This window comes from Bombina bombina, chromosome 1 (assembly GCF_027579735.1).
Source record: "Bombina bombina isolate aBomBom1 chromosome 1, aBomBom1.pri, whole genome shotgun sequence".
Lineage (NCBI taxonomy): Eukaryota > Metazoa > Chordata > Amphibia > Anura > Bombinatoridae > Bombina > Bombina bombina.
Window position 1 is genome coordinate 963,994,508 of NC_069499.1, and position 27,813 is coordinate 964,022,320.

The 27,813-nt window shown below is 35.9% G+C and overlaps 1 protein-coding gene across 1 annotated transcript in view; it reads left to right on the forward strand.

The window, feature by feature from the left end:
• The first annotated feature begins 20,388 nt into the window (after positions 1-20,388).
• The window catches only part of LOC128652794 (cadherin-like protein 26), a 222,481-nt gene continuing 215,056 nt past the window's right edge, over positions 20,389-27,813 (forward strand). Inside the window, exon 1 of the mRNA XM_053705767.1 lies at positions 20,389-20,571. Within this exon, the coding sequence (XP_053561742.1) occupies positions 20,530-20,571 (42 nt within the window). The 5' untranslated portion in view covers positions 20,389-20,529. The remainder of the gene's footprint in view (positions 20,572-27,813) is intronic.

Consider the following 27,813-nt stretch of genomic DNA (forward strand, 5'->3'; position numbering starts at 1 on the left):
AGAAAAACAAAGAGAAGATATACTGTAGCAGTGAAAAAGTGAGAGAGGACTATATATATATATATATATATATATATATATATACTGTATATATATATATATTTTTATGAAAAAATGTTAAAGGAAGAAGAGAATCAGAAGTTCATAATTCAGTAAGAGCATGCACATTTACTTATCTTACCAAACTGATTTACGCTCTTGGTATACTTTGTTGAAAATCATACTGCTGGTGGTTGATGTCTACACACATGCCTCTTGTCATTGGCTCACCAGATGTGTTCAGCTAGATTTTAGAAGCATTGCAGGGGTTAAACCTATAGTTACAGTATATTCAAGTGATTGTGCAATATTGCTCTAACACATTTTTTAAAAAAACTTTTATGTCCCTTTAAGTTAAAGAGCCATAATAATTGAAAAGCCGTAAAGGTGTTAAACACACCGTAGAAGTACCCTTCGGGACAAACAGAGCACCACTTGTCTTGAGTGCTAGTTTCAAATCTGAGTTATGTGACTAGCGCTGCTGATTGGATCAGCTGCAGTTTCCACTAGGGATCTGCAGCGCTCTGCTAGCCCCGTACATTACTTTTTCTGTGTATTCAACCCGTTTGTGAGGACTAAATATATTATATTGCAGGGTCAATAGTCTAAAAATTACATTCTCTAGCAAATTAGAGCATTTCATTTTTCGACTACTATAGCCCTTTAAATCTCTTTATCTGATTTTGTAACTAAAATTCATATTTGCACGTTAAAGGGAAACTTGGTGGATATTGACATGCAAATATTTTTAAATTATTCTCTTTTAGAAACAACAAAAAAGAGAATAACTTTAAAGAGATATCAAACCCAATTTGTTTCTTTCAGGATTCAGATAGAGCCAGGGGTTTTTAGCACTATTTTTGCACGTGAAACTAAGTTCCCCTTGGAAAGAGAACAGAAAAACGTAACTAAACACTGCTGCTGGTGGGAGAAGCTGGAGCACAGTCTGGTTATATGGATAGTGAGATCCTCATGAAAATGAGGGGTTCTGTTTGATAACATACTGCATTCATCTCGCCATCAATTCTGACCAAATTTCCTGTGCCTTTGTAGCTCACACATCCCCAAAACATCAGTGATCCACCTCCGTGTTTCCCAGCAGGAATGGTGTACCTTTCATCATAGGCCTTGTTGACTCCTCTCCAAATGTAGCCTTTATGGTTGTGGCCAAAAAGCTCAATTTTGGACTCATCACTCCAAATGACTTTGTTCCAGAAGGTTTGAGGCTTGTCTCTGTACTGTTTGTCATATTGTAAGAGGATACTTTGTGGCATTTGCGTAGTAATGGCTTTCTTCTGGCGACTCGACTATGCAGCCCATCTTTCTTCAAGTGCCTCCTTATTGTGCATCTTGAAACAGCCACACTACATGTCCTGTATTTCACCTGAAGTTATTTGTGGGTTTGTCTTTGCATCCCGAACAACTTTCCTGGCAGTTGTGGCTGAAATTTTAGCTGGTCTACCTGACCGTGGTTTGGTTTCAACAGAACCCCTCATTTTCCATTTCTTTATTAGAGTTTGAACACTGCTGATTTGCATTCTCAATTCCTTGGATATCTTTTTATATCCCTTTCCTGTTTTCAACTACCTTTTCCCGCAGATCCTTTGACAATTCTTTTACTTTCCCCATGACTCAGAATCCAGAATCGTCAGTGCAGCACTGGATGAAAGATGCAAGGGTCTGTCAGGAGTCCAGAAACTAATTGACATTTTATACACACACACACTAATTACAAGAAAACAGATCACAGGTGAGGATGGTTACCTTTAATAGCCATTCAAACCCCTTTGTGTCAACTTATGTGCATGTTATCAGGCCAAAATAACCAGGGTATGTAAACTTTTGATCAGGGTCATTTGGGTAGTTTCTGTTGTCATTATGATTTAAAAAGAGTAAACACAGTTGATTGATAATAAATGGCTTCAGCCAAACACTAACCATGAGTGAAAGAAGCGTTTTTGTGCTATCATTCATATTCTCTGAAAAATGGCCAAGAAATCATAAATTCTGCCAGGGTATGTAAACTTATGAGCACAACTTTATATGTGTGTGTGTGTGTGCCCCTTTAAGTAAAGATGTTTAACACCTGTACTCTTATTTTAATACTTTTCTTTTAGAATTTTTAACTTGCATTTTGTCATATTTTCCATACTTTGCTAACCTGTGTGTGAGGAAGAATGTTGTAGGTGGGTGAGACATCTGATAGAATACAATGAGATCGTTGTGCTTAAAAAAAAGATGATTTATGTATGCAAGAAATGTATCTGTGTATATTTCAGACAGAATGAGAGAGAGAAAAAGTGTGTGTATGAAAAAGGATGAGACATGTGTGTCTGAGAGGGCTTCATAGCCACAGCAAATATATATGAGAAGTTGAGTGTGATGGTAAATAACATGACATTTTTCCTGACATTATCCTTAATGGAGTTTAATGAATAGAGGATGCTGAAGATTACAGCTGATTAGCATACCATTTGCATCTCATTATTTCTAATGTTATGCTTTAAACATGATCTTAACCTCTGTGAATTCCAGATTTGTTCTTAAAAGCACATTACCATTATTGGTAAGTAAGTTACATCAAGACTGTCATTAATTTAGCATGCTGAATTACAAAGTAAGAATGTTCTCTAGTCTTATTCTGCCCTGTAACAAATGCATATAATGATTTTACCTGTTGGCTGTGTGGTATAAATAGTTTTGGTAAATGATAGTTTGTTTTAGTGGAAAACATACAAATATGCGATAAACTTGCAAAAATAATATCATTTTCTCTAAAACAGACTGCACAAAGTAATAAAAAACCTAAAAGATGCATCAAGGTAAACATTTATTTTCATATAATAGACAGAACATGCACTTTTAAAGGACCACTTAATGCAATAGAATTGCATAATTAACAAGTGCACAATAAAAAGACAATGATTTAACACCTACTCTGAATTACAAATAAGCAGCTGATTTTTTTCTGACAAATTTATTTTCTTTCATGTAATTGGCAAGACTCCATGAGCTAGTGACGTATGGGATATACAATCCTACCAGGAGGGGCAAAGTTTCCCAAACCTCAAAAAATGCCTACAAATACACCCCCCACCACACCCACAATTCAGTTTTACAAACTTTGCCTCCTATGGAGGTGGTGAAGTAAGTTTGTGCTAAGATTTCTACGTTGATATGCGCTTCTCAGCATTGTTGAAGCCCGATTCCTCTCAGAGTACAGTGAATGTCAGAGGGATGTGAAGGGAGTATCACCTATTGAATACAATGGTCATCCTAACGGGGATCTATTTCATAGGTTCTCTGTTATCGGTCGTAGAAATTCATCTAGTACCTCCCTTTTCAGATCGACAATATACTCTTAATTTACCATTACCTCTACTGATAACTGTTTCAGTACTGGTTTGGCTATCTGCTATATGTGGATGGGTGTCTTTTAGTAAGCATGTTTTTATTACTTAAGACACCTCAGCTATGGTTTGGCACTTTATGCATTAATATAAAGTTCTAAATATATGTATTGTACTTACATTTGCCATGAGTCAGGTTCATGTATTTCCTTCTGCAGACTGTCAGTTTCATATTTGGGGAAAATAAACATATTAAGAAATATTTTTCTTCCCTGGGGTTTAAAATTGACTTCATTTTTCTTTGCAAATTACGGGCAGGATTAGGCCCGCAGGTGCGCCAAATGCTAGACTTTATTGCGTCATTCTTACTGCGAGATTTTTTTGGCACGAAAGTACACCTGTTCGTCATTTCCGGTGTCATAGTTGACAGCGAGTTCCTTACACAAGGTTGCGTTGTTAGTGACGTGAGTGTCCGGATGTTGTTGGCGCCAAAAAAAATTCAGTTATGTTGTGCGTCATACTTGGCGCCAAATTTTTTCATTATTTTTTCACCCCATTGCTATTTGCCTCTTGCCTTTTTCTATGTCAGAGGGCTATGCTATTTGCATTTTTTTCCATTCCTGAAACTGTCATATAAGGAAATTGATCATTTTGCTTTATATGTTGTTTTTTTTCTTTCAAAATGGTAACTATAAGGACTATTCTGCCTTTTATTCAGCAAGGGCATTATATGTCCATAATAGACTTGCAGGATGCATACCTTCATATTCTGATTCATCCAGATGATTATCAGTTCCTGAGATTCTCTTTTCTAGACAAGCATTACCAATTTGTTGCTCTTCTGTTTGGCCTAGCAACAGCTCCAAGAATCTTTTCAAAGGTTCTCGGTGCCCTGCTCTCTGTATTGCAGTGTTTCCTTATTTGGACGATATCTTGGTACTAGCTCAGTCTTTACGTTCTGCAGAATCTCACACAAATCAACTAGTGTTGTTTCTTCAGAAACATGGTTGGAGGATCAATTTACCAAAATGTTTCTTGATTCCTCAGACAAGGGTCACCTTTTTAGGTTTCCAGATAGATTCAGTGTCCATGACTCTGTCTCTAACAGACAAGAGACGTTTAAAATTGGTTGTAGCCTGTTGGCACCTTCAGTCTCAGTCATTCCCTTCAGCGGCTATGTGCATTGAAGTTTTAGGTTTCATGACTGCAGCTTCGGACGCGATCCCCTTTGCTCGTTTTCACATGAGACCTCTCCGGCTTTGTATCCTGAATCAATGGTGCAGAGATTATACAAAGATATCACAATTAATATCCTTAAATCCCAATGTTCGACACTCTCTGACGTGGTGCTTAAATCACCAGCGTTTAGTTCAAGGGGCTTCTTTTGTTCGGCCAACCTGGACTGTGATCACAACAGATGCGAGTCTTTCAGGTTGGGGAGCTGTTTGGGGATCTCTGACAGTACAAGGGGTTTGGAAATCTCAAGAGGCATGATTACCAATCAATATTTTAGAACTCCGTGCAATTTTCAGAGCTCTTCAGTTTTGGCCTCTGTTAAAGAGAGAACCGTTCATTTGTTTTCAGACAGACAATATCACAACAGTGGCATATGTCAATCATCAGGGTGGGACTCACAGTCCCCAAGCTATGAAAGAAGTATCTCGGATACTTGTTTGGGTGGAATCCAGCTCCTGTCTAATATCTGCGGTGCATTTCCCAGGTGTAGACAATTGGGAGGCGGATTATCTCAGCCATCAGACTTTACATCCGGGAGAGTGGTCTCTCCATCCAGATTTGTTTTCTCAGATTGTTCAGATGTGGGGTCTTCCAGACATAGATCTGATGGCCTCTCATCTAAACAAGAAACTTCCCAGATACCTGTCCAGTTCCAGGGATTTTCAGGCGGAAGCAGTGGATGCATTGACACTTCCTTGGTGTTATCAACCTGCTTATATTTTCCCGTCTCTATTTCTTCTTCCAAGAGTGATCTTCAAAATCATCATGGAACAATCGTTTGTGTTGCTGGTGGCTCCAGCATGGCCTCACAGGTTTTGGTATGCGGATCTTGTTCGGATGTCCAATTGCCAACCTTGGCCACTTCCGTTAAGGCCGGACCTATTGTCTCAAGGTTCGTTTTTCCATCAGGATCTCAAATCATTAAATTTGAAGGTGTGGAAATTGAACGCCTAGTGCTAAGTCATAGAGGTTTCTCTGACTCAGTGATTAATACTATGTTACAAGCTCGTAAATCTGTTTCTAGAAAGATTTATTATCAAGTTTGGAAGACTTACATTTCATGGTGTTCCTCTCATAAATTCTCTTGGCATTCTTTTAGAATTCCTAGAATTCCTTGAAAGGACAAATCTCTGCTCTGTTTTATTTCACAGAAAAATTGCTAAACTTCCTGATATTCACTGTTTTGTACAGGCTTTGGTTCGTATCAAGCCTGTCATTAAATCAATCTCTCCTCCTTGGATTCTTAATTTGGTTTTGAAGGCTTTACAGGCTCCTCCATTTGAGCCTATGCATTCTTTGGATATTAAACTACTTTCTTGGAAAGTGTTGCTCTTTTTGGCCATCTCTTCTGCTAGAAGAGTTTCTGAGCTATCTGCTCTTTCTTGTGAATCTCCTTTTCTGATTTTTCATCAGGATAAGGTGGTTTTGTGGACTTCATTTACATTTTTACCTAAGGTTGTGCATTCTAACAACATTAGTAGAGAAATTGTTGTCCCTTCCTTGTGTCCTAATCCTAAGAATTATTTGGAAAGATCCTTACATTCTTTGGATGTGGTGAGAGCTTTGAAATATTATGTTGAAGCTACTAAAGATTTCAGGAAGACTTCCAGTCTATTTGTTATATTTTCTGGTTCTAGGAAAGGTCAGAAGGCTTCTGCTATTTCCTTGGCTTCTTGGTTAAAGCTTTTGATTCATCAAGCTTATTTGGAGTCGGGTCAGACCCCGTCTCAGAGAATTACAGCTCATTCTGCTAGATCAGTCTCCACTTCGTGGGCTTTTAAGAATGAAGCTTCAGTTGATCAGATTTGCAAAGCGGCGACTTGGTCCTCTTTGCATACATTTACTAAATTCTACCATTTTGATGCATTTGCTTCTTCAGAAGCAAGTTTTGGTAGAAAAGTTCTTCAGGCAGCTATTTCAGTTTGATTCTTCTGCTTATGTTTTAAATTTTTCTTGCCATTAAAGAATAAACTTATAATTTGGGTTGTGGATTATTTTTTCAGCGGAAAATGGCTGTTCTTTATGTCTATCCCTCCCTCTCTAGTGACTCTTGCGTGGAGTTCCACATCTTGGGTATTGATATCCCATACCTCACTAGCTCATGGACTCTTGCTAATTACATGAAAGAAAACATAATTTTTTAAAGAATTTACCTGATAAATTAAGTTCTTTCATATTGTCAAGAGTCCATGAGGCCCACCCTTTTTATGGTGGTTATGATTTTTTTGTATAAAGCACAATTATTTCCAAATTCCTTTGTTGATGCTTTTTTTTGTAGGTGTGGTGAGGGGTGTATTTATAGGCATTTTGAGGTTTGGGAAACTTTGCCCTTCCTGGTAGGATTGTATATCCCATACGTCACTAGCTCATGGACTTTTGCCAATATGAAAGAAATGAATTTATCAGGTAAATTCTTACATAAATTATGTTTTTTCTCCCATTTTCAGCCCCCTTGTATCATGTGACAGACATCAGCCAATCACAGACTAGTATACGTATACCCTGTGAGCTTGTGCACATGATGATTAGGATCTTGTTTCCCAGAAAGAGAGTATATAAAAAACTGTGGAAAATTTGATAATGGAAGTAAATTTGAAAGTGTCTTAAAACTGCTGCTCTATCTGAATCATAAAAGTTTATTTTGACTTGAGTGTCCCTTTAAGATATTTTTCAATTTACTTCTATTATCAAATATACTTTGTTCTCTTGACAGCTTTTTTTTAAGCTAGGTTCAGAGCAGAAATGTGCAACTGGGGGCTGGTGATTGGAGATTTTACTCACATGCCTCTTGTCATTGACTCACCAGCTCCCTATAGTGCATTGCTGCTCTAAAGATGACTTAATCTATGTGTTTCACCCATTTTTAAGGTTAAACTTATAGTTCTTTGCAAGCAATACTCTGACACATTAGAACACTTTTTTCTGCCCTTTTTTAAAAAAAATAAATATTTATTGTTTTGTACATAAGACATGAAACACAATAGAAATTAGCAAAGTAATACTTAGTTAGACAGTCCAGAAAAAATACATTCATAGGATCTTAAGCAAAATATTACTTATGAACATGTCTAGACCTAAGCAAAAACAACGAGAAAAAATATAAAATGGTAACACAAGCATAATATAGCACATCAGACGACATGAAACATAAAAGAAAATGACAGAGTATTACTTAGTTAGACAGTCCAGTAAGAATACATTCATAGGTTCTTAGGCAAAATATTACTAATGACCATGTCTAGACCTAAGCAAAAAGAGACGAGAAAAATATAGAATGGTGGCACCAGCATATTATGGCACATCAAACATGCTAAAATACTAAAGCAGCCTCAGTCTAGATAAGACAAAACAAACAAGACCAGACAAGACAAAACGAAACCAGACAGAACAAGACCAGACAAAACAAAACAAGGCAAAACAAGACAAAACAGGACAAAACAAGACCAGACAAGACAAAACGAAACCAGACAGAACAAGACCAAACAAAACAAAACAAGACAAAACAAGACAAAACAGGACAAAACAAGACAAAACAAGACAAAACAGGACAAAACAAGACCAGACAAGACAAAACGAAACCAGACAGAACAAGACCAAACAAAACAAAACAAGACAAAACAGGACAAACCCCCCCCCCAAAAAACAGAGGCTTACCCCCAAAGAAATAGAAAGAAGGAAAGGAGCACTCCACCATGTACCTCCCAGAGCTAAAACTTCTGATGCTATATAACAACTTCACTTGTAATTTCTCCCCTTAATACTGCATTTTGAATCCATACGGAATTTTTAAAGGGGGCTATGAGTCTCTTTTGAATTTCTACTGGGTTTGAGAATATATAATTACTCCATTTCTTAAAAAAGAAATCGATTTAATTTTCTGCACCACTTGAAGTTTCATATTGTTCCAGAACTAATTTAGTATCTAACATATTAAGGAGCACAGATAGTGCAGGCTTTTTAGAGGACTTCCAAGAGAAAAAAATAACATTTCTTGCACATAATATTATAAAATTGATGAATATTGCATTCTCTTCTCTATTATAATTCTTTAAAAAAACAATTTCAAGCTTATTCAAAATTACTTTGTGTTTTAAAATTTTTGACAGCCAGAATGAGACTTTAGCCCAAAATTGGTTAACCTTAGGACACGCCCATATGCAGTGAATCAAATTAGCTTTAGGATATCTACATCTAAGACATTGATAAACTTGCACTTTGTTCCACCTTCCTAGATCTTCTGGGGTGATATATTCTCTATTAATTAACTTAATATGGGATTCACACCAAGCCAATTGCAGGGTAGCCGCCCATGCTCTACAAATACTCTTTACAATTATCTTGTTCTCTATGCCCTCAATATCCAGGGACCATTTTGTACACAAATGTTCCATAGCCGTCTGGCCTTCTTTAAGTAATAAGAGATTATACCATTGAGAAATAGACACTTTGCCCTTTTGAAAAACATTTAACGCCATGCACACTCTTTCCCAATTTTTCTGAAAATCTTCCCACTGTAAAGTATTGAGAAAGTGTCTAATCTGGAAATAGCCAAATAAATCTCGATTGGAAAGATTATATTTTTCTTTCAGATCATTGAACATGTGTATGGTATTTTTTTGTGTATCTATACACTGAACAAAAAACTCAAAGCCATTTATTTTCCACCTTTTAAAGACTTCTGTGTCATAGCCCGCAGGAAATACAGGGTTATTTTGTAAAGGTAGATACTTGGAACACTGAAAGTTAATATCCAAGGCTCAACATAATTTTTGCCATGCGAGTATTGAGTTTTTAAACGAGTGCATTTTTTTAAGCATGGGAGGCCAGTCTTTTGGATGTGTATGAACTAGTACCTTTAAAGAAAGATGCTTAAATAACTCCACTTCAATATCTCTAAGGGCCAAAAACCCTTTATCCAAAAGCCAGTCTGGGACAATTTTAATTTGGCAAGCAAGGTTATACTTATAAATTGAGGGGAGGCTAAGCCCTGCCATTTCTTTCGACTGACTAAGTCTTTTTAGAGATAACTTAGGTTTCATGTTGCCCCATAAAAAGCGCCCATGTGCAGTGTTAAACTGCTTTACGTCTGCCTTATGAAGGAAAAGAGATATATTTTGCATCACATATAATAGTTTGGGTAACGCAATCATTTTGAATAAATTAATTTTGGCCACCAGGGACAGAGGAAAGGAAGCCCATTTTAACATGTCTTCCATAATTTTCTTGATCACCCCAGAGAAGTTAGCCCGATACCCCTCCTCAGGGCAAGTAGACACACTAATTCCCAAATATTTTATGCTTTTAACTTCTTTGAAAGGAAATGAGGGATATGGGCCTCTACTACGATTTAACCACAGAATTTCTGATTTCTTTGAATTTATTGCATATCCAGAAAATGAACCATAATCGTCAAGCAGTCGCAAAAGCGTGGGTACATTTTCCCCGAGTGTTGGCAAGGAATACAAGGAGATCATCCACATATAATGATATTTGGACATCTACATCGCCCACTTCTAACCCTTTAATGGTGTTGCGTAAGGCGATAGCTAGCGGTTCAATACTAAGATTAAAGAGAAGCGGTGACAACGGGCAACCCTGTCGGGTACCACGGAACAATTGAAAGTATTCTGTGCATGCCCCGTTGATAATTAAGGCAGACCTCGGTTTGTCATATAAAGCCTGGATAAATGATAGGAACGGGCCTTTAAAACCAAATTGCTCTAACATGAAACATAAATGCCCCCAGCTAATGGAATCAAATGCCTTTTCAGCATCTAAGGCAATAATCGCCTTATCCTCTAGATCGATCTTATTTAATTTCTTTCTTATATAATAAGACTCCACTGTTAAAAGCAATTTCCTCAGATTCAAAAATGAGGATCTACCTTTTAAAACCCCAGTTTGATCTGGATGAATTAAATTAGACAGAACTTTCTGTAGTCTGGCTGCCAGAATACTTGTTAACAGCTTATAGTCCGTATTCAACAATGAGATTGGGCGATATGAGTCTAAATTTTCCATATTCTTACCCTTTTTTGGAATTAAGGCAATTAGTGAAGCAGAGAAACTGGCCGATATAGGATGTCCTTGGACATAATATGCATTAAAAAGTGCATGAAGAGAGTCTGTCACTTGCTCTGACAAGATTTTATAATATTCCGCTGGCAATGTGTCAGGGCCAGCTGCTTTATTGAGACTACATTCTTTCATCGCTTGCTTAATCTCTTCTCTATTGATTAATGTGGAAATAGCTTTGGCAGCCTCCACGTCTAATCGTGGTACCTTACAATTATTCCAGAAAGCTTTTTTATTATCATCATTAGTTTCTCTGGGTAAGAAGATCTGTTTATAATGAGCCAAAAATTCTGCGCCAATTGCCGCAGATTGAGTGATTCTTCTGTCTTTGACAGTTATAGCGGAGATATAATTAGAGCCTCGATTATGTTTTACTAAATTAGCTAGATTTTTCCCTATCTTGCCACCATATTTATAAAGCCATGCATTGGTCCGGATAAGCTCACTTTTGGCTTTTTGTTGTAAGAAGATTTCTCTTTCTTTTTTAGTTTGCAAATATTTCTGCCAGTTAATTGGGGATGCTTCAGATATATAAGCGTTATACGCGTTAGACAGCTGATTTGTTAACTGAGTATCCCGTATCTGATTTTTTCCCCATAATTTATGTAAATAAGCTTTGATTTGTCCACGAAGTACCGCTTTGGAGGCCTCCCAATATGTTTCCGGACTTATCAATGACTTTGCGTTTTGGTGTTCAAATGACTTCCAGGCTTCAATCAGCCAGTTCTTAAATTTACTATTTGAGTATAAGTATTTTGGAAAAGAGTATACAGGGCTATTTTTTTGGTGTGTGCCAATTGGTAACGTGAGTGAAATTGGGGCATGATCTGAAATAATAATGTCTCTTATGTCCGCAGTTGCTATACCAATTAATTTCTCGTTAATTAAAATATAATCAATACGTGACAGGGTTTTAAAGGTATTAGATTTGCAAGTATAGCTCTTTGTCTCAGGATTTTGTATGCGCCATACATCCTTTAAATTTAAAGCATTTCTAAACTTTCTAAAGCGGACAATATCCTGCTTTTCTCTGCCAGCACCCTGCCTTTTATGTGGCCATCTGTCTAGAGGATATTGGGCAATTAAATTAAAATCACCTGCTAATACCAACTTACTATCTGCAAACTGTGATAATTTTACCTGCATTTTATCCCAGAATTCTCGCGAGTGATTATTAGGGCCATAAACATTGCAAAGGATAAAACTTTGATCTCTTATAGTTAACTGCAATATTATAAATCTACCATCTGGATCTATCTCTGACTGCATGATCTTATACTCCAGATTTTTGTGCAACAGAATAGCTACCCCACATTTCCTAACTGCCCCTGTAGAGGCGAAAACTTCGCCAACCCAATCTGTACGCAATTTATTAGCCTCATTTTGCAAGATATACGTTTCCTGTAGGAAGGCAATATTGCATCTAAGTTTCTTTAAATTTTTAATTATCATTTTTCTTTTAATTGGCGAGGTAATACCTGTTACGTTCCATGATATTAATTCAATATTCACTTTATCAATCATTCACTTAAATAAACTATAATGACTGACCTTGCCACTTCCATTGTACGGGGAACATTTGAATCGCACAAAGGGGCGTACAGTAGAGATACGAAGTGGGAGTGCTGAGAGCAAGAGAGAGGAAAAAACAAAACAAAAAAAAACCCCACATATACACAACATTTTAAAACCTTTACCTGATATGAATTCCATTACTGTATCAGAATGATAAACCTGATGTGAGTTTGCAACTCTATACCCTTCTTATTCAGATTCATCTAAAAATGTATTTGCTTCTTGTTGTGTATTTAATATATACCATGAATTGTTTTTAAGTACTTTAATCCTAGCAGGGTATAGTAGAAAGGCTTCGTACCCTTTCTTGATAATACGTGTACACAAAGGGGCCATTGCCTTACGATGAATAGTCCTTTCTACAGAATAATCTTGGAAAATAAGTAGTCTACCACTCTCCAGCATAACCTCTTTCTTTTTACAATATGCATTTAGTAGATCGAATTTATCTTGAAAGTTGAGCATCTTAACAATTACCGGTCTAGCTAACTTGACACCATCTGACCTAAGTTTTTCCTGGCCTATTCTGTGGATTCTTTCAATTATTAGCTGACGCTTCGGGCCTGGCATTTCCAAAACTATAGGAAGTTTTTCCGTCATAAATTTTTTAAGATCTATATAGTCTGTTGTCTCTGGGATACCGATAATTCTGAGGTTATTCCTCCTAGATCTATCCTCAAGATCATCTATCCTGTCCTGAAGTTTTTTAAGGAAGATCTATAAAAAACCTGTATCCTGTTCTGTTGTATTCATTCTGTCCTCAATATCTGATATCCGTAATTCAGCTGCTTCAATCCTGTTATTGAAGGAATGTATCTCGTTTGTAAGTGAAAGCAATTCTTGTCGTATCTGATCAAATTGTGGGCTCATTGCATCATAAATAGCTTTAACTAGTGCTTGCGAATCTGTATCCATCTTTGAAGTGCTATTTTCTTCCACTATACTCTCTTGCAACAGTGTGAACAAATCTCTCCATATGTGACAAATATGCGTATTCAAAAGAAAGAAAAGACAAATCAAATAGTGCATGTAGTGCCTAAGTTCACAATAGTTAATTTTACCTCAATTGTGTTGGTCACCCTCGATAGTGAAACCACTATATTACCTATTAGTATCTAACCTAAGTGCAACAAACCTTTCTCAAGGTTTCAAAAAAAAAAAAAAGAAAAAGAAAAAGTAAAAAAGTAAAAAATGTTGAAGTGTATAGAAAAATACTTATCTAAATTCAACTTGACAGTGCAACAACCTACTTTCTAGGTGCTATCCTTAATAAACCACTAACAAGAGTTTGTATAGTGTAATACATAAACCTTTTTGGCAATATCTTAGACTTTATAGCATACTTATAACATCATTCAGTAAGTAAAAGTGTACCAGCAAGAATATACCTTTCACAACTCTAAGGTCTATGATTGTGTCCAGTACTTATATAAGCACTTTAATACAAAGTTATTCTATGAACAAGCAAGCAGAGGCATCACTTAAGAAACTTATGCCACTTCTAAAGAATTTTCAGGAAATACCCCTATAATTTCTTACAGGAAAATACACATGGGGAAAAAGGGAGGGTCTAACATAGACAGTTTGCTGCCTTGTAATTAAAGCATTTTAGAGAATCTTGTCTAGAAACTAACTCTTATACATACTTCTCTATCCTTAATTTGTGACCTTCATTATGGGAAAAATTGCCAATACATGTAAGCCCAAGTAGCAAAAATCACAGTTTTAGGAGTCACCCTTAAAATTTCTTACAGTATCCTATATAGACTATAGTGAGGAAATAACAGGGGAATATATATCATACAAAATGCTATTCCTCTTTAACACATATTTGCTGAACCCAAAAAAACAATAACTTGTTCTTGCAAACACAAATAGCTAGCCTGTTCAACATCAAAATCTTGTTAGTAACAGTGTCACAGCATAGTTAAGTCTCCTTAATTTAGGGGCTAAATATCCACTGTTGTGGATCTATAAGATTTTAACTTGGCTAAAGGGGAACAAGTAAGACCAGTCAGGAAAGTCCTCTTAGATCCTCTTCCTTCTAGACAAACCCAGATTTCACCAGATGCAGCCAGATACACCAGAGGCAAATATACTTCCAAACAGGGTTATTTCACTGATCAATCTGTATGGGACTTAAATCAATAAGGAAAAACAAGAAACCTGGAATTACAGACAGTTACTGAGCCTAGCTCCAAACTACTTCACCCTAAACAGATTGACCAGACTTGTTGCACCCAGTCCCTTTAAAGAAGAGTTAAGGTATTGTGCCAAGAGTCAAAGCCAAAGCCAAAAGCCAAAATAGCTGTGTTGCTTCACTGGGCTCTTAGATGTGAGGGACTTACACTGTTAGCTATGGATTCTTATAGAATTTTGTCTTGCACTTTACCACACCAGTATAGCTCTTTTTGTAGCCTGTGTCACAGCTAACCAACTTCACCCTCTAACAAATAGTGCACCAGACTAGATTTTACCCAGGAGAATTAAAGCATGCTAGTTCACAGCATAGTGTTTATCCCAATTTTTACCCGATGCAAAAGGGGCAAATATGAGTCCAAACAGGGTTGTTTCAATAATCAATTTGTGCGGGACTTAAATCAGTAGGGAGAGGCAAGAAACCTGGAATTACCATCTGCCAGGTACTTGTGCCGACAGTTACTATGCCTAATCCCAGACTTCTTCACCCTAATCAGATAGGCCAGACTTGTTATACCCAGTCCTTTAATAAGGAAGATAAAATTAAAGTAATTATGCCAGAAGCCAAGGTAGCTGGGTTGCTTCACTGGGCTCTTAGATGTGAGGGACTTACACTGTTAGCTTTAATTTCTTATAGGATTTTATCTCACACTTTAAATATAGCTCTTTTTGGAGCCTATGTCACAGCTAACCAACTTCACCCTCTAACAAAAAGTGCACCAGACTTGTTTTAACCCAGGAAAATTAGGGCATATTAATTCACAGCATAGTGACTTATCCCAGCCACATTGAAAAAGTAAATGAGCTTGCAATGCATATCAGGCAAAGTGTCTATGGCCACTAGACATGTTAGGCCTAAAGTAAGCTATTACCAGACCAAGCAGCGAAGATGTAAACTGCTTGCACGACGTCTACCGTCCTCCTCACGGCCGTTCTCGAGCAAACTTTCGCCTGCCAAGAGAGATGGCGTTGTTGACTTAAGTGAGCGTGGAGTTAAGGGAGCGGCTGCCAACTCCTGGATCCACAGGCACTCTCCTTCTCACTGCCGGACTTCACTATACCGGCTTCCCGGCTGTTTACTGCAACGTCTCTGCAGACATGGCTCTCGGCTGCACACCCTGTGTCTCTAGCGTCTCCTGCCGCCCCACGCACGCCTACGTCATGTGCGTCACGTGACGCTTAACCCGGTAACTGCCACCGTCAAGGGTAGTGCTTTTTTTTGCCCTTAAAGTATTTCTATATATGCATGGTACATATCAGCAGTCAAACACTGAGTTGCAAAAGTTCTACATACAGAATAAACTTTTTAAAGGATTTAAAATGACCTTTTTTGTTTGCAAAATTAACATTGTTTTATTAAAGGGACTGTCTATTCCAGAATTGTTATTGTTTAAAAAGATAGAAAATCCCTTTGTTACCCATTCACAAGTTTTGCATAACCAACATAGTTATATTAATACACTTTTTACCTCTGTGATTTACCTTGTTTCTAAGCCTCTGCAGACTGCCCCCTTATCTCAGTTCTTTTGACAGACTTGCATTTTAGCCAATCAGTGCCCTCTCATAAGTAACTCCACGGGCATGAGCACAATGTTATCTATATGTCACACATGAACTAACACCCTTTTGCTGTGAAAAGCTGTCTAAAGCATTGAGATAAGAGGCAGTCTTCAAGGGCTTAGAAATTAGCATATGAGCCTTGCTAGGTTTAGCTTTCAACTAAGAATACCAAGAGAACAAAGCAAATTTGATGATATCATGAAAGTTACTAGACTGTCACTTTAAGCAGTTTTCTAAGCACCCAGACTCACATTTGTTACTAATTACCACTCCAAAACTAAATATAAATATAGCTCTAAATACACACATTCATGTACTTTATATTTATTGACACATTAGTATTCTTATAGACTCGCAGTCTATAGGTACTGAAAGACAATAGGGTCAATAGATTTAAAATGTCCTAAATGTAGGCTAAACATCCTGACCACACATCTAGAACACCCACCGCTTACCCAGTAAAACTACTTTACAATAACTAAACAGTCGTGCACATATTTTACTATTATTCATTCACATAAACTGTTTTGTAAGCAGGATTCCTAAAGGGCAAGCTTGTAATTATTGTTTTTTTTTTTTACATTGTTAGCGGTTCTCATCTAAATTGTGAGATAGCATATATTGAGCACCTCACGCTACTTAGATATTAATTGCAGGAAAGCTCACTAATGAAAGGTTGGAAAATATAGGTGAAGTTATGGCCTATGAAATTATAGCATGATCTTGTCATCAAAAAAAGGCTTATTGGCAACCTCTTGTGCAGATATAACCAGAACCAGAAGTATGAATAATAATAATAATAATATATATATATATATATATATATATATATACTGTATATATATATATAGGTATCCAAAACACCAGTTCTCGCCCTCAGAGGAAAACTGCCTGGGTGCAACTTTGCAAAAAATAATAGCCAGAAAAAATGCACTCTCAGGACCCTCTCCAAATTAGAAAGATATAATCTATGTACCTACGGTAGAAAATGATAGATGAATCGCATTTACCCCATAGGTAAAGATTTTCAAAATGGGACATAAAGATGTTTGCGTAGGAGGGGGCCATGGATGACCCCATAGCTGTACCTGCTATCTGCAGAAAGAATTTATCCTCGAATCTAAAATAATTCTTGTTCAGGCAGAAATCAACCAGTGTTAATAGGTACTCAACTGGAGGTCCCTCATACAGGGGGTTACTCAAGAGATGTGCCTTAACTGCTTCTAGTCCCTCCCTGTGTGGAATGATTGTATATAAGCTGTTCACGTCCATGGTGACCAGGATATCACCAGGCTGGACGTGAACAGCCCCCAACAATCTAATGAATTCACTGGTATCCAACAAAAAGGATCGTGTTTCCCTGACAATCGGCTGTAATAGCAGATCAATATACTGCGACACCGGTTGGCACAAGGAATTCACTGCCGATACAATAGGGCGACCCGGAGGTCTCTCGGCATCTTTATGCACTTTTGGGATCGTATACAGTATGGGTATCCTGGGATAAAGAGTAGTACAAAACTTTTTTATGTGTTCTGAAATAAAACCTTGTTCACAGCCCATATTGATCAGATCATCCAATTGTTTTTTATATGTACCTGTTGGGTCACTGTTCAAAGCCATATAGGTAGATGTATCCGAGAGTTGACTCACAATGTCCTCTCTGTAAAAATCATAATCAAGAAGGACAATGGCACCTCCCTTATCCGCTGGTCTAATGGTAAGGGAGGTGTCATCCTGAAGCGTTTTAATAGCCTTCCTTTCTACTGGCGTGAGATTATGTTTCTATGTAGTGTGTTCCCTTTCTACCGCAGCGCATTACCTTGCTTCACTGTTAAGCAGATCCCAAAATTAATTGATCTTTTATTTTTCTAGACAACAGGTATATATGTGATTTAGCATGTCGCAATACCTATGTCAGCACACTATGGTATATATTTGAAGATCATCAGATTAATTTTTTTCCCCGCATTAAGACAGGGGTATATTGTTTAATTGGGTTGCCATGACGATGGGCGGCCGTTATGTAGATTATTCATCCTATATGTACACTTGTTTTGCACATTACTACTAAGTCTAATTGTACTAACTTAGCACATCACAAAATTTTCCTTTGTTGTTTGTTTTTTTGATGCCGAGTGATTACAAGTTGAAATTTGACAACCGGAAGTGTAGTGGCGCACAGCTTCCGGCACATAGCGTAATTGGAACGCAGTATGCGGTCCAACACCGATGGTTTGGCGCCAGTGAGTGAAATTGTTTCAAGTGGTTTTGAGTGAGTATGTCACTATTTAAAAGATGTTTAGGTTGTATTTTAACTATGCTGATGAAGGAGGCAAGACCTCCAAAAACGTTACAGGAATAAAGTAACTTGATTGTGAAAGTCCTGAGAGTGCATTTTTTTCTGGCTATTATATATATATATATATATATATATATATATATATATATATATATATATATATATATTACAGTAATAAAAAATTCATACATTTATTTAAAAGATTAGATGTAAATCACATATATTTGCAATTCTAATGCAGCTGAGTCGATCACAGTTGAAGGTTGCATGTGCAAAACAAGTTTTTATAACACTGCCTTAGAGGTGACAAAATGTCTGTGTGCTTGTAAAATGGAGGAAGTAAGTATACCTACAGCAAAAAGAAGGACAAAAGCACTTAACACGTGCAACGAAATGAACAGCCTGACAACAGCTTCCTAAGTGAAGGTGTCTATAGGCTGCTGTCAGTTTTGCCTAATTTCAATTTGCTGGTTTCAAAACTAAAAGGGATAATTCGCACCTTGCAATTAAATTTTTTCTCTGTAGAGTTGCAATAAATAAAGATACAACATGAGTTTTCTTTTTATTCATTAATTCGTTGTTTGCTGTAATATTTTTCAACAAAATAAATACAATAAAATAGGATTTTCAAGAGGTCAAGATTACTGAAAAACAAAAGTCCAAAATTGTCTCAATTCGAACAATTGGTGATTACACTAGGATGACCAGCGTTTAAAAATTAAACAAAACAAAAAAAAAAAGTCACTAGAGCTCAAATTACCTTTTGCATAAGGATTTTTTTCCCCTACAAAGTCAGATAGATCATCTTACATAAAAGTTTTCACAGATTTAAAGAGACAGATTCTTTTTTTTAGATTACATTTAGTTGTAACATTGTATAACTAATATACTGTATATTATATTTTGCTACAGAAATTAACTGTAATCTAAAAAAAAACATGCAAAATAATGCAATAATAAATGTGTACACCAATATGTTGACAAATCACTGTATGATGTCTGCTTATTTCAAAGATCTCAACAATGATCAAAATATAAAAGCTCAAAAAATAAGTTAAATAAAAAAAATATCTAAACTAAACTAACAAAGTATAAAGCCGCACTCCTATTGTAGGCTATTCCTATTGTAACAGGTTATTGCTGTCAGTGCCTATGATACTAATGACTTTAATATTATGTTTAAAGTCTTAAAGGATCTTTATAACTCTAGTCTACATTTAAGTATTTAAAACAAAAATCAGATTTAAAGAATGCTTGTAATCCTGTGCACACTATAATTTCCTACATTACTCTATAAGTTTGTGTGGCTTTAAAGTTAAATATATGCTTGCATTTTATAACATTTCAAAGGTGCAAAATTATCTGAATTGAAAGGTGGACATGCAAAAAAAGAAAATGCTTATAATACAATTTCTAATCATTAACCATCAATCATAACATGTTCTCTATATATCATGGTGTTTTCATTTTTAATGACTCATTTTAATTGCAAATTTGATTTAAAAAGTATTATGTTTTTGCAATAAATGGTAAAGACCTAAACAATGTAAAAGGTTTAAACCCCATTTCTACAAAAAAGTTTAAACATTACATCTCTCTAAATGTTATACTATGAAGTAAATTACACTTTCTTGTTGTCATGTGACCCATGCACGTTCCATTATCAGCGCAATTAAAACAAAATTATATTAAGCCATTTTGAAGCAAATGATATTTATTTAAATTGTTTTTATTTGAACTGTAAATTATCTTTGAAAACAGATATGCTGCTGCAAATTTGGTACCAAAAACTCTTCCAGGTATATTTATTTTAAAATGTAATTGATTTCCTTTTAAAGTATGACTTACCTGTTCTAGCAGTGGCAGGTGTAACATTATTTTGTTGGTTTTTAAATCCTATATAAACTATTTACAGTCATATTTGCAAGTAGCAATTATCTAATTGTTATACCTGCTGTGTGGAGGTATGTGTGGTTTTGTGTCACTGCCCCAGTATACGTTTTTTTAAAAAAAAGATATTCATTGTCTGAATTAGCATAGGAATGTGCTTGTATTGCTGTAATCGCAGTTTGTCATCCAGACTTGAAGAAGACAGAGACATGGAAAGAAATTCTACTGAAGTTTAAGGCTGTTCTTTTTTTTACTGTCTGCAGTTTGTTCAGTCGTTTGGCCCCTCTGAAATTAATTCTAAACATGAAGGTGGTTCTATTTAACCTCAAACTTCTTGGGATTATGGTAAGAAAATATATATAATTATATTTGCATGGCTATTATATACAATTAAAAAGAGAGTGCAATAAAATAAGGCTTTTGGATATTTAAAAGGGCTTGTGAAAGGGTACACAGCATTTATTTCAAATTTAAGGGATATTAAACTTAAGATTTAAGTTCCTGAGAAATATTTAATTATTTATAGTAAAAAAAATACTTTGTCATATACCTTTATTATTTGTTTTGTGCACTTTTCTTGCAAGTTAACTGATAAGTAATTTTTGACACTGCCCTCATAGAGGCTAATTTAAATCCTGCAGATTTCCAATCTCTGACCCTCATCCATGCTGAAACCTACGGTCTGTCCATAATTAACCACAACAAAGGAGATAAGATAAACATATTTAAGAGGGTTTTAAAGGGATATGTCACTGGACTGCAAAATAATGCAAATTCTGCCAACAAAAGCCAGTTTAATGCTAAAAACATATTTTGCACGAAGATTCTTTTCAGTACTGCTCATGTATATCACTTCAGTGATTGGTTACGTTTTTGTGGGGGGACAAGATTGCTACTGTGTTTTGAGGAACTGACTCCTATACAAGAGGGATGGCTGTTGCAGATGGATTTAATTATGATATATGGGGCAAGTTAAAGGGATATGAAACCCCATTTTTTTTTCTTTCATGATTCAGATAGAGCATGCAATTTTAAGCAACTTTCTAATTTAATCCTATTATATTTTTTTCTTCACTCTCTTGGTATCTTTATTTGAAATGAAGCACCAATCAGCAAGCGCTACCAAGGGTGTAGAACCAAAAATTGGCCGACTCCTAAGCTTATATTCCTGCTTTTACAAATAAAGATACCAAGAGGATGAAGAAAAATTGAAAATGAGTAAATTAGAAGGTTGCATAAAACTGCATGCTCAATCTGAATCATGAAAGAAAAAAAATTAGGTTTCATATCCCTTTCATTGTTGCATATGGGTGGAAGCCATTGTGGGGAACAGACAGTGTTCAATAATGTGCAATGTGTGAAATCATTGCTTTATGTTTAAGGTGAGATTTTATATTGATGTGCAGGGGAGAAGGATGGTGCTTTAGATTGGGAAATATTATTGCTGACCATAGATGGGGCTCAATTGTTATATAAGGAAGGCCTGATTTGTCATTAAGTAAAGTGGGCAGATACCATTAATCATCTTCACTCCAGTGGTGGAATGAGGTTATGCTAAACAATGTCAGCTGTTCCGAATTTGAAACTTACACAACCAGTACTTTATGTGAAGATTTGCATGGTGATGTGGTTGGGAATTGTTATAATTGTACATGGTGCATTCATTATAAAGGGAGTGTTGTTTAAAGGGACATTATACACCATTTTTAACTAGATGTTATAGACACGACCACAAAGAAGAATATGCAAGGATATTGATCTAAAAATCCAGTATAAAACCTTTTAAAAACCTACTTAGAAGCTCCCAGTTTATCACTGTTGATGAGGTTAGGCTGGAACATCCATTGAAAGGGGCAGAGAAAGCAGGAAGAGCAGACACTTCCCCCCCCCTCCCCTCCATATGAAAAGAATCATTACTCAAACAGGAGCAAGCAGGAGTCTGTAGACATTAGTGTACCTTGATACATGATATTTAAGTAGTCTTCTTCGTTACTGTACTTAAGGAGGTAATGTTTGGTACTTGGGAAGTGGGCGACAGTTGCTGCTTATGGGTTGCAACGTTAATTTCTTTGAATGGTTTGATCAATTATTGAACAAAATTGAATTATTTGTTGTTCAAATTGAAGTTCATTGTTGATCAAGGTTTAGAAGTTTATTGCTACATATAAACTGAGCTCCAAATAGATTGATGGTTGTATCAATGTTTCTTTTGCAAGTATGAAAAATACCAATTAAAACGACCAAACAAGTGAACACTACATAAAAGAAATCAATATCTGCAGCTATCAGTGCAATTAAATGGATTGTCTTATCTGCAGAGCGTGGAAAGTTTTTGGATTTATCAGATAGCACTATTAGGATGTTTGTTTACCTATCTATCTATATCTAGCTATCTACCTATTATCTATCTATCTATCTATCTATCTATCTATCTACTTATTATCCATCTATCTTTTATCTATATATCCATCATCTATCTACCTATCTATCTATCATCTGTCTATCTAGCTAGATATCTTCTATCTATCATCTATCTATTGATAGGATAATTAATTTACCAAATTCCATATCTTGTTTGTTTGTATGAAGTTTCTACAATGCTGTAACTTTTATAATTTTATAATTTTTACTTTAGATAAGAGTTTACATGAAAGTCCCTACTGTTATAACCGTAAGCTCAATTTACCTAGTAATGATCAATGTAATTGCACCAAAATGCTAACTATTTACTCCTTGCTGTCAACAACTAGATTGTTAATAAAGGGAAAATGATCACAGCAGTTGCTAACATTGCTAAGTAGCTTATAAACAGGGACAGACATTTTCACTAGTCCAAGAATAACAAAAATTGCAGTAGATGAGTAAGAAATTAGACTTTTTTTTTCTATATTTTATGTTGAGCGGACTAGTTGCTTTCCCCCGACTGGCAAACCATAGTGATATTTTCCACTCCTGCTAACATACATAGCATATATAAGGCATCTTAAAGCTTAGCATAAAAAATATACAGAAACAATATTCAGTTTGTTTTGTCACATAACTGCTGATCCTCATGTGACTTATTTTTACCATTTTATATATCAAATTAATTAGATTTCATTGTTTCTGATTGCATAACAGGGATTAACATATTGCTCACTCTATTATAGCAAACCAGTAGTCAGTAAGCTAAATATGCCCGAGTCAATATAATTAACTCTTGGACAACGGTCACTAATGTAAAGGAGATTTCAAGCAGAAACATGTACAGTAAAACTGAAAATATTCATTATTTCCCTGCAGGCAATTTACCTTCTCCTGTTTGCTCTTGCTGTGCCGAATACAAAACTGATCATGCTGCAGGGTTACTGAATGGTTTCTGCTAACTTACTGTCAGAAACTAGTGGTGCATAAAGATGTAAATAAATATACACATCCTCAGAGTGCCAAATAATTGTAGAGAGGGACACAAGTAAAATTCTAACAGAAGGGTGATGCGTATTTTTACCTATGCACCAAGAGAATATCAGAGATTAACAGGCTTGTTTACTTATGCAAATTGTGCTATCTATGAAACATAATTCTGTATGATATCTTTCTGGTAACCCCCTGAAATTTATGCTTTTGAGATGAGTCTCCCCTTTGTTACCAATGAGACACCATTTTTAAAAAGATGTGCAATTTATATGTACAACAAGCAACTCCATGCAGCTACACATTATTATTTTTTTTGGCATTTTATTTTTTGATACCCCACAACCAGTGTAGTCCAGCAGTGAAACAGTTAATTAGTGCACACACCCGACAGTTAGCAAACACTACACAATGCAAACAGCAAGGTATGGTTACCTTATTAACTGTTTAACTGCTGGGCCGCTCACAAAATCTTCCCTTAGAGGGAACACTTTCCACAACACAATTATGTGTACATCCATGCTGTTACCACCCAAAAGGACAGTTTAGCCCAGTAATAACAGGTAACTTTCCTCTAAACAAGAAAAAAAAAAACAGTTATTGAGGAAGTTAAACTTGAAGCATTTGACTGACAAGACTTGAATTACATGTAGGGAGTTTCAGGAATTCTGTGTTTGTGGCATCTGAGGTCTGAAGTTGAACAAACCTAATTTAACAGGACCTGTGCTTGCAGCAGGTGTGACAATACCGCAGATGAGAAAATTGGGTGCAATAAAACAATTTATATAGAGGAAACATCACAGTTAAACTTTGAGAAAAAAAAATCCATTCTGCTAAACAAAGCAGTTTTGTGAGTTCCTTACATGTTTTTTCATGCAGTGCTTTCAATGTCACAAATAATTTTAAAAGTCTGTTAACAATATTCTGTAACACATTTTCTTAGAAAATTAGTGTTTATAATATTTTCCAAATCTAGTCCCCTTGATTTTTTGTATTGCTTTAATGCTTTACTACCCATTCCCCAGCTTTATATAACCAACATTATTATATTAATATAATTTATAAACTCTACTTTTGCCTGTTTCTAAGCTTCAGCAGACTGACCCTTATCTCAGTGCTTTTTACATCTTGTACAACAGCTAGTAAGTACTAGTTCATGTGTGCCACATAGATAACATTGTGCTCACTCCCATGGAGAATGATATTGGTTATGCAAGAACCAGTACTGATTGGCTAAAATGCAAGATTGTAAAAACCACTGCTATAAGGGACATTGGTTATGCAGAACTGGGGAATGGGTAATAAAGGGATTTTCTATCTTTTTACACAAAAACAATTTTCAAGTAGACTGTCGCTTTAAATTTGTGTATCAAATCAGAAGAGAGGAAATTTTAGTCCTAAAAAATTGGGGATTTCACAGAGATGGCAAAAAGGTGATTCCTTTTAAAATATAATTACTACAATTATACTGAACACTTTGGAAATGTTAGTAATATTCACCCTGAGAGAGGGTTCCTTTATTGATGGGGGAGGGGGCAGGGCATTCCTGATCTCCATATCTAGGCTAATACATTTTATGATTGTCTAGGCTAAGCAAAACAAGGGTTTTTCAAATATAGTTACAACATAAGTAAATAACATTTGTTTGCAAAGTTTAAGTCAGCAAATTATCTTTGGCAGGTGTTACTATGTCTGATCATAAAACAAAAGTGCAAGGTCAGCACTAGAGAAAAGGATTAACTAATGTCTGCTTTTCTGAGACATTCCTATGAATCCAGTCCTATCCTAGTTAGAATAACATTCAGCAAGTTCTATGTAGTGGTATAAATGCACACATTAGTATTCATACATACATTAATTCATGCATATATACCAATACACATGTATACACACATATAGAAATCTTTCCACAGAAATATTTGGCGTATCAGGATCCAATTTAGTGACAGATTTTTACAGATACAGGCTGAAATGGAGAAGTTTGGACAAAGATAGAGGAAGAATATTATATTTACAACAGACAAGAAAAAACAGACATATACAATCTTTGCTTTTAGCTTAAACACAATCTTTTCAGACACACTGCCCCCCTAACTATATGCCTGCCTAAGAACCCATTTGGACCTGGCTAGACACCGCTAAAAGAAAGAGACAGATATTGTTCTTTTACAACAATTTACAACAGAAATGATCAAACACACATACACAAATTAATAGACATAAATACACACACATACGTAAGACACAAACACACAGCAGAATGCTCAGAGATGAAAAAGCAGGACACACTGAGCGCGCACAGCCGCATCTACACGCTGCGCGCCACTCCGATTGCAGAGTGTCACAACCTTTATGTAGACACATACACATCTACAGATGCACATATAGATGCACATGCCCACACCCATACACACAACATAAATACACACACATATATGCACATTTGCACACACACACACACACACACACATATATATATATATATAATATATATATATATATATATATATATATATATATATATAAGAACATCTACCTACACACATTCACATGCACATAAACACACACACAACCAGGTGCTTTATATAACATTCCTACAGACACATCAGATATTTGTATACAATTGGGAGTATTCAGGAACTAACGCCTAGTGGTTAAATCTTACACATTCCCCATGGACATGAACTCGGCACTTGGAAGCAGATTATGCAATCTGATACTGACATGAAATCATTTAACTGGAAATACATCTTTAGACATTCTGTGAAAGATCAGAGATGTCCAGAGCACTCATTCATAGCAAGTTTGAATTTGCCGCAATGCCTGCAAGGAAGGTTACATGTCCAATAATGCACTGCAAAGTTCAGCAAATACAAACTTTCAATGCATAAGGGCTCAGGACATTTGTGATCAATAGTTCATTATGGATTATTGCAACTAATGACCAAAGCAACAATTGTAACAAAATATGTACAGTTTCTATTTGGTTTCAGATGTGGTCAATGGGCATATTACAGAAAAATATGTGGGTGCATAAGCCTACCAGTACCTCTGTAGAATGGCTGCTAGATGAGCACAGTTAAACCAATCTAGTCTGTTCTATTTTCCCTTTTAACATAACAGAACCGACCTAACCCCACTGATAACTTTCTATAACTACAAGTCATTCTTGAATCCCTTTGAGTGGATTTGAAGTCCCATATTAAGCATGCTATTATAAACAACTTTTCAATGGACTTCTATCTAATTTGCTTCATTTTTTGTATCCTTTATTGAAAAGCATACCTAGGTAGGCTCGAGAGCAGCAATTAGCTACTGAGAGCTAGCTGAAAACTGGTGCCTACACATATATGCCTCTCATTGACTTACCCAGTGTTTTCAGCTAGCTCCCAGAAGTGCACTTCAACAAAAGATACATGGAGATTCAGGGAATGAAGCAAAATTGGTAACATAAACCTGAAAGTTGTTTTTCTATTTGAAAATTCTCTGCTCTATCGGAATCATGAAAGAAATATTTTGGGCTCCATGTCCCTTTAATATATTTGTCCATAACACTTTGATTGACAGGTTGTTCTTTGCATCAAACCTCTTGTTCAGATATCTATACTAATCTCAGATGTGCAAATAGGATTTCCAATCCCCCTCCCCCAAAAAAAATCTTGGTTGACCATCAGATAATCAGGGAAATACAATAGCTAGACTTTAGATTAGGAGCAATGGTCTTGAATCTTATCTCAGACGACATACCCACAAAGGTTCTCAACTCAGATCTATGCCCTTTAACCCCTCACACTTACCCACATCAGATCTCAGATTAATTCCAGGCCCTATAATCAGTGCCAGCTATATGCTGATATTATGACATATTCACAGGTCGATCACAATCATATACTTAGTGGACAACCAATTGAAATAAAAAAACTGTCTGCTTAATGCTGAGTTACCGACAACTGTATGTGCGTGTGCTATTTAGCATTCAAATCAAATAAATTATGAAATATTATCAGTAAATATGTGTTTGTTTTAATACAAGCATTACATCTGAAATATTAAGATAGTCACAGTCAGATAACCAGTATTTCAAGTTAATATTCTATGCCCCATTTTCTGCACCTTGTGAAGAACTCTAGGTTCTGATATATTAAAATAGTAGGAATTTTAGATTAATCAAAGCATGTCATAATTAAAAATTTA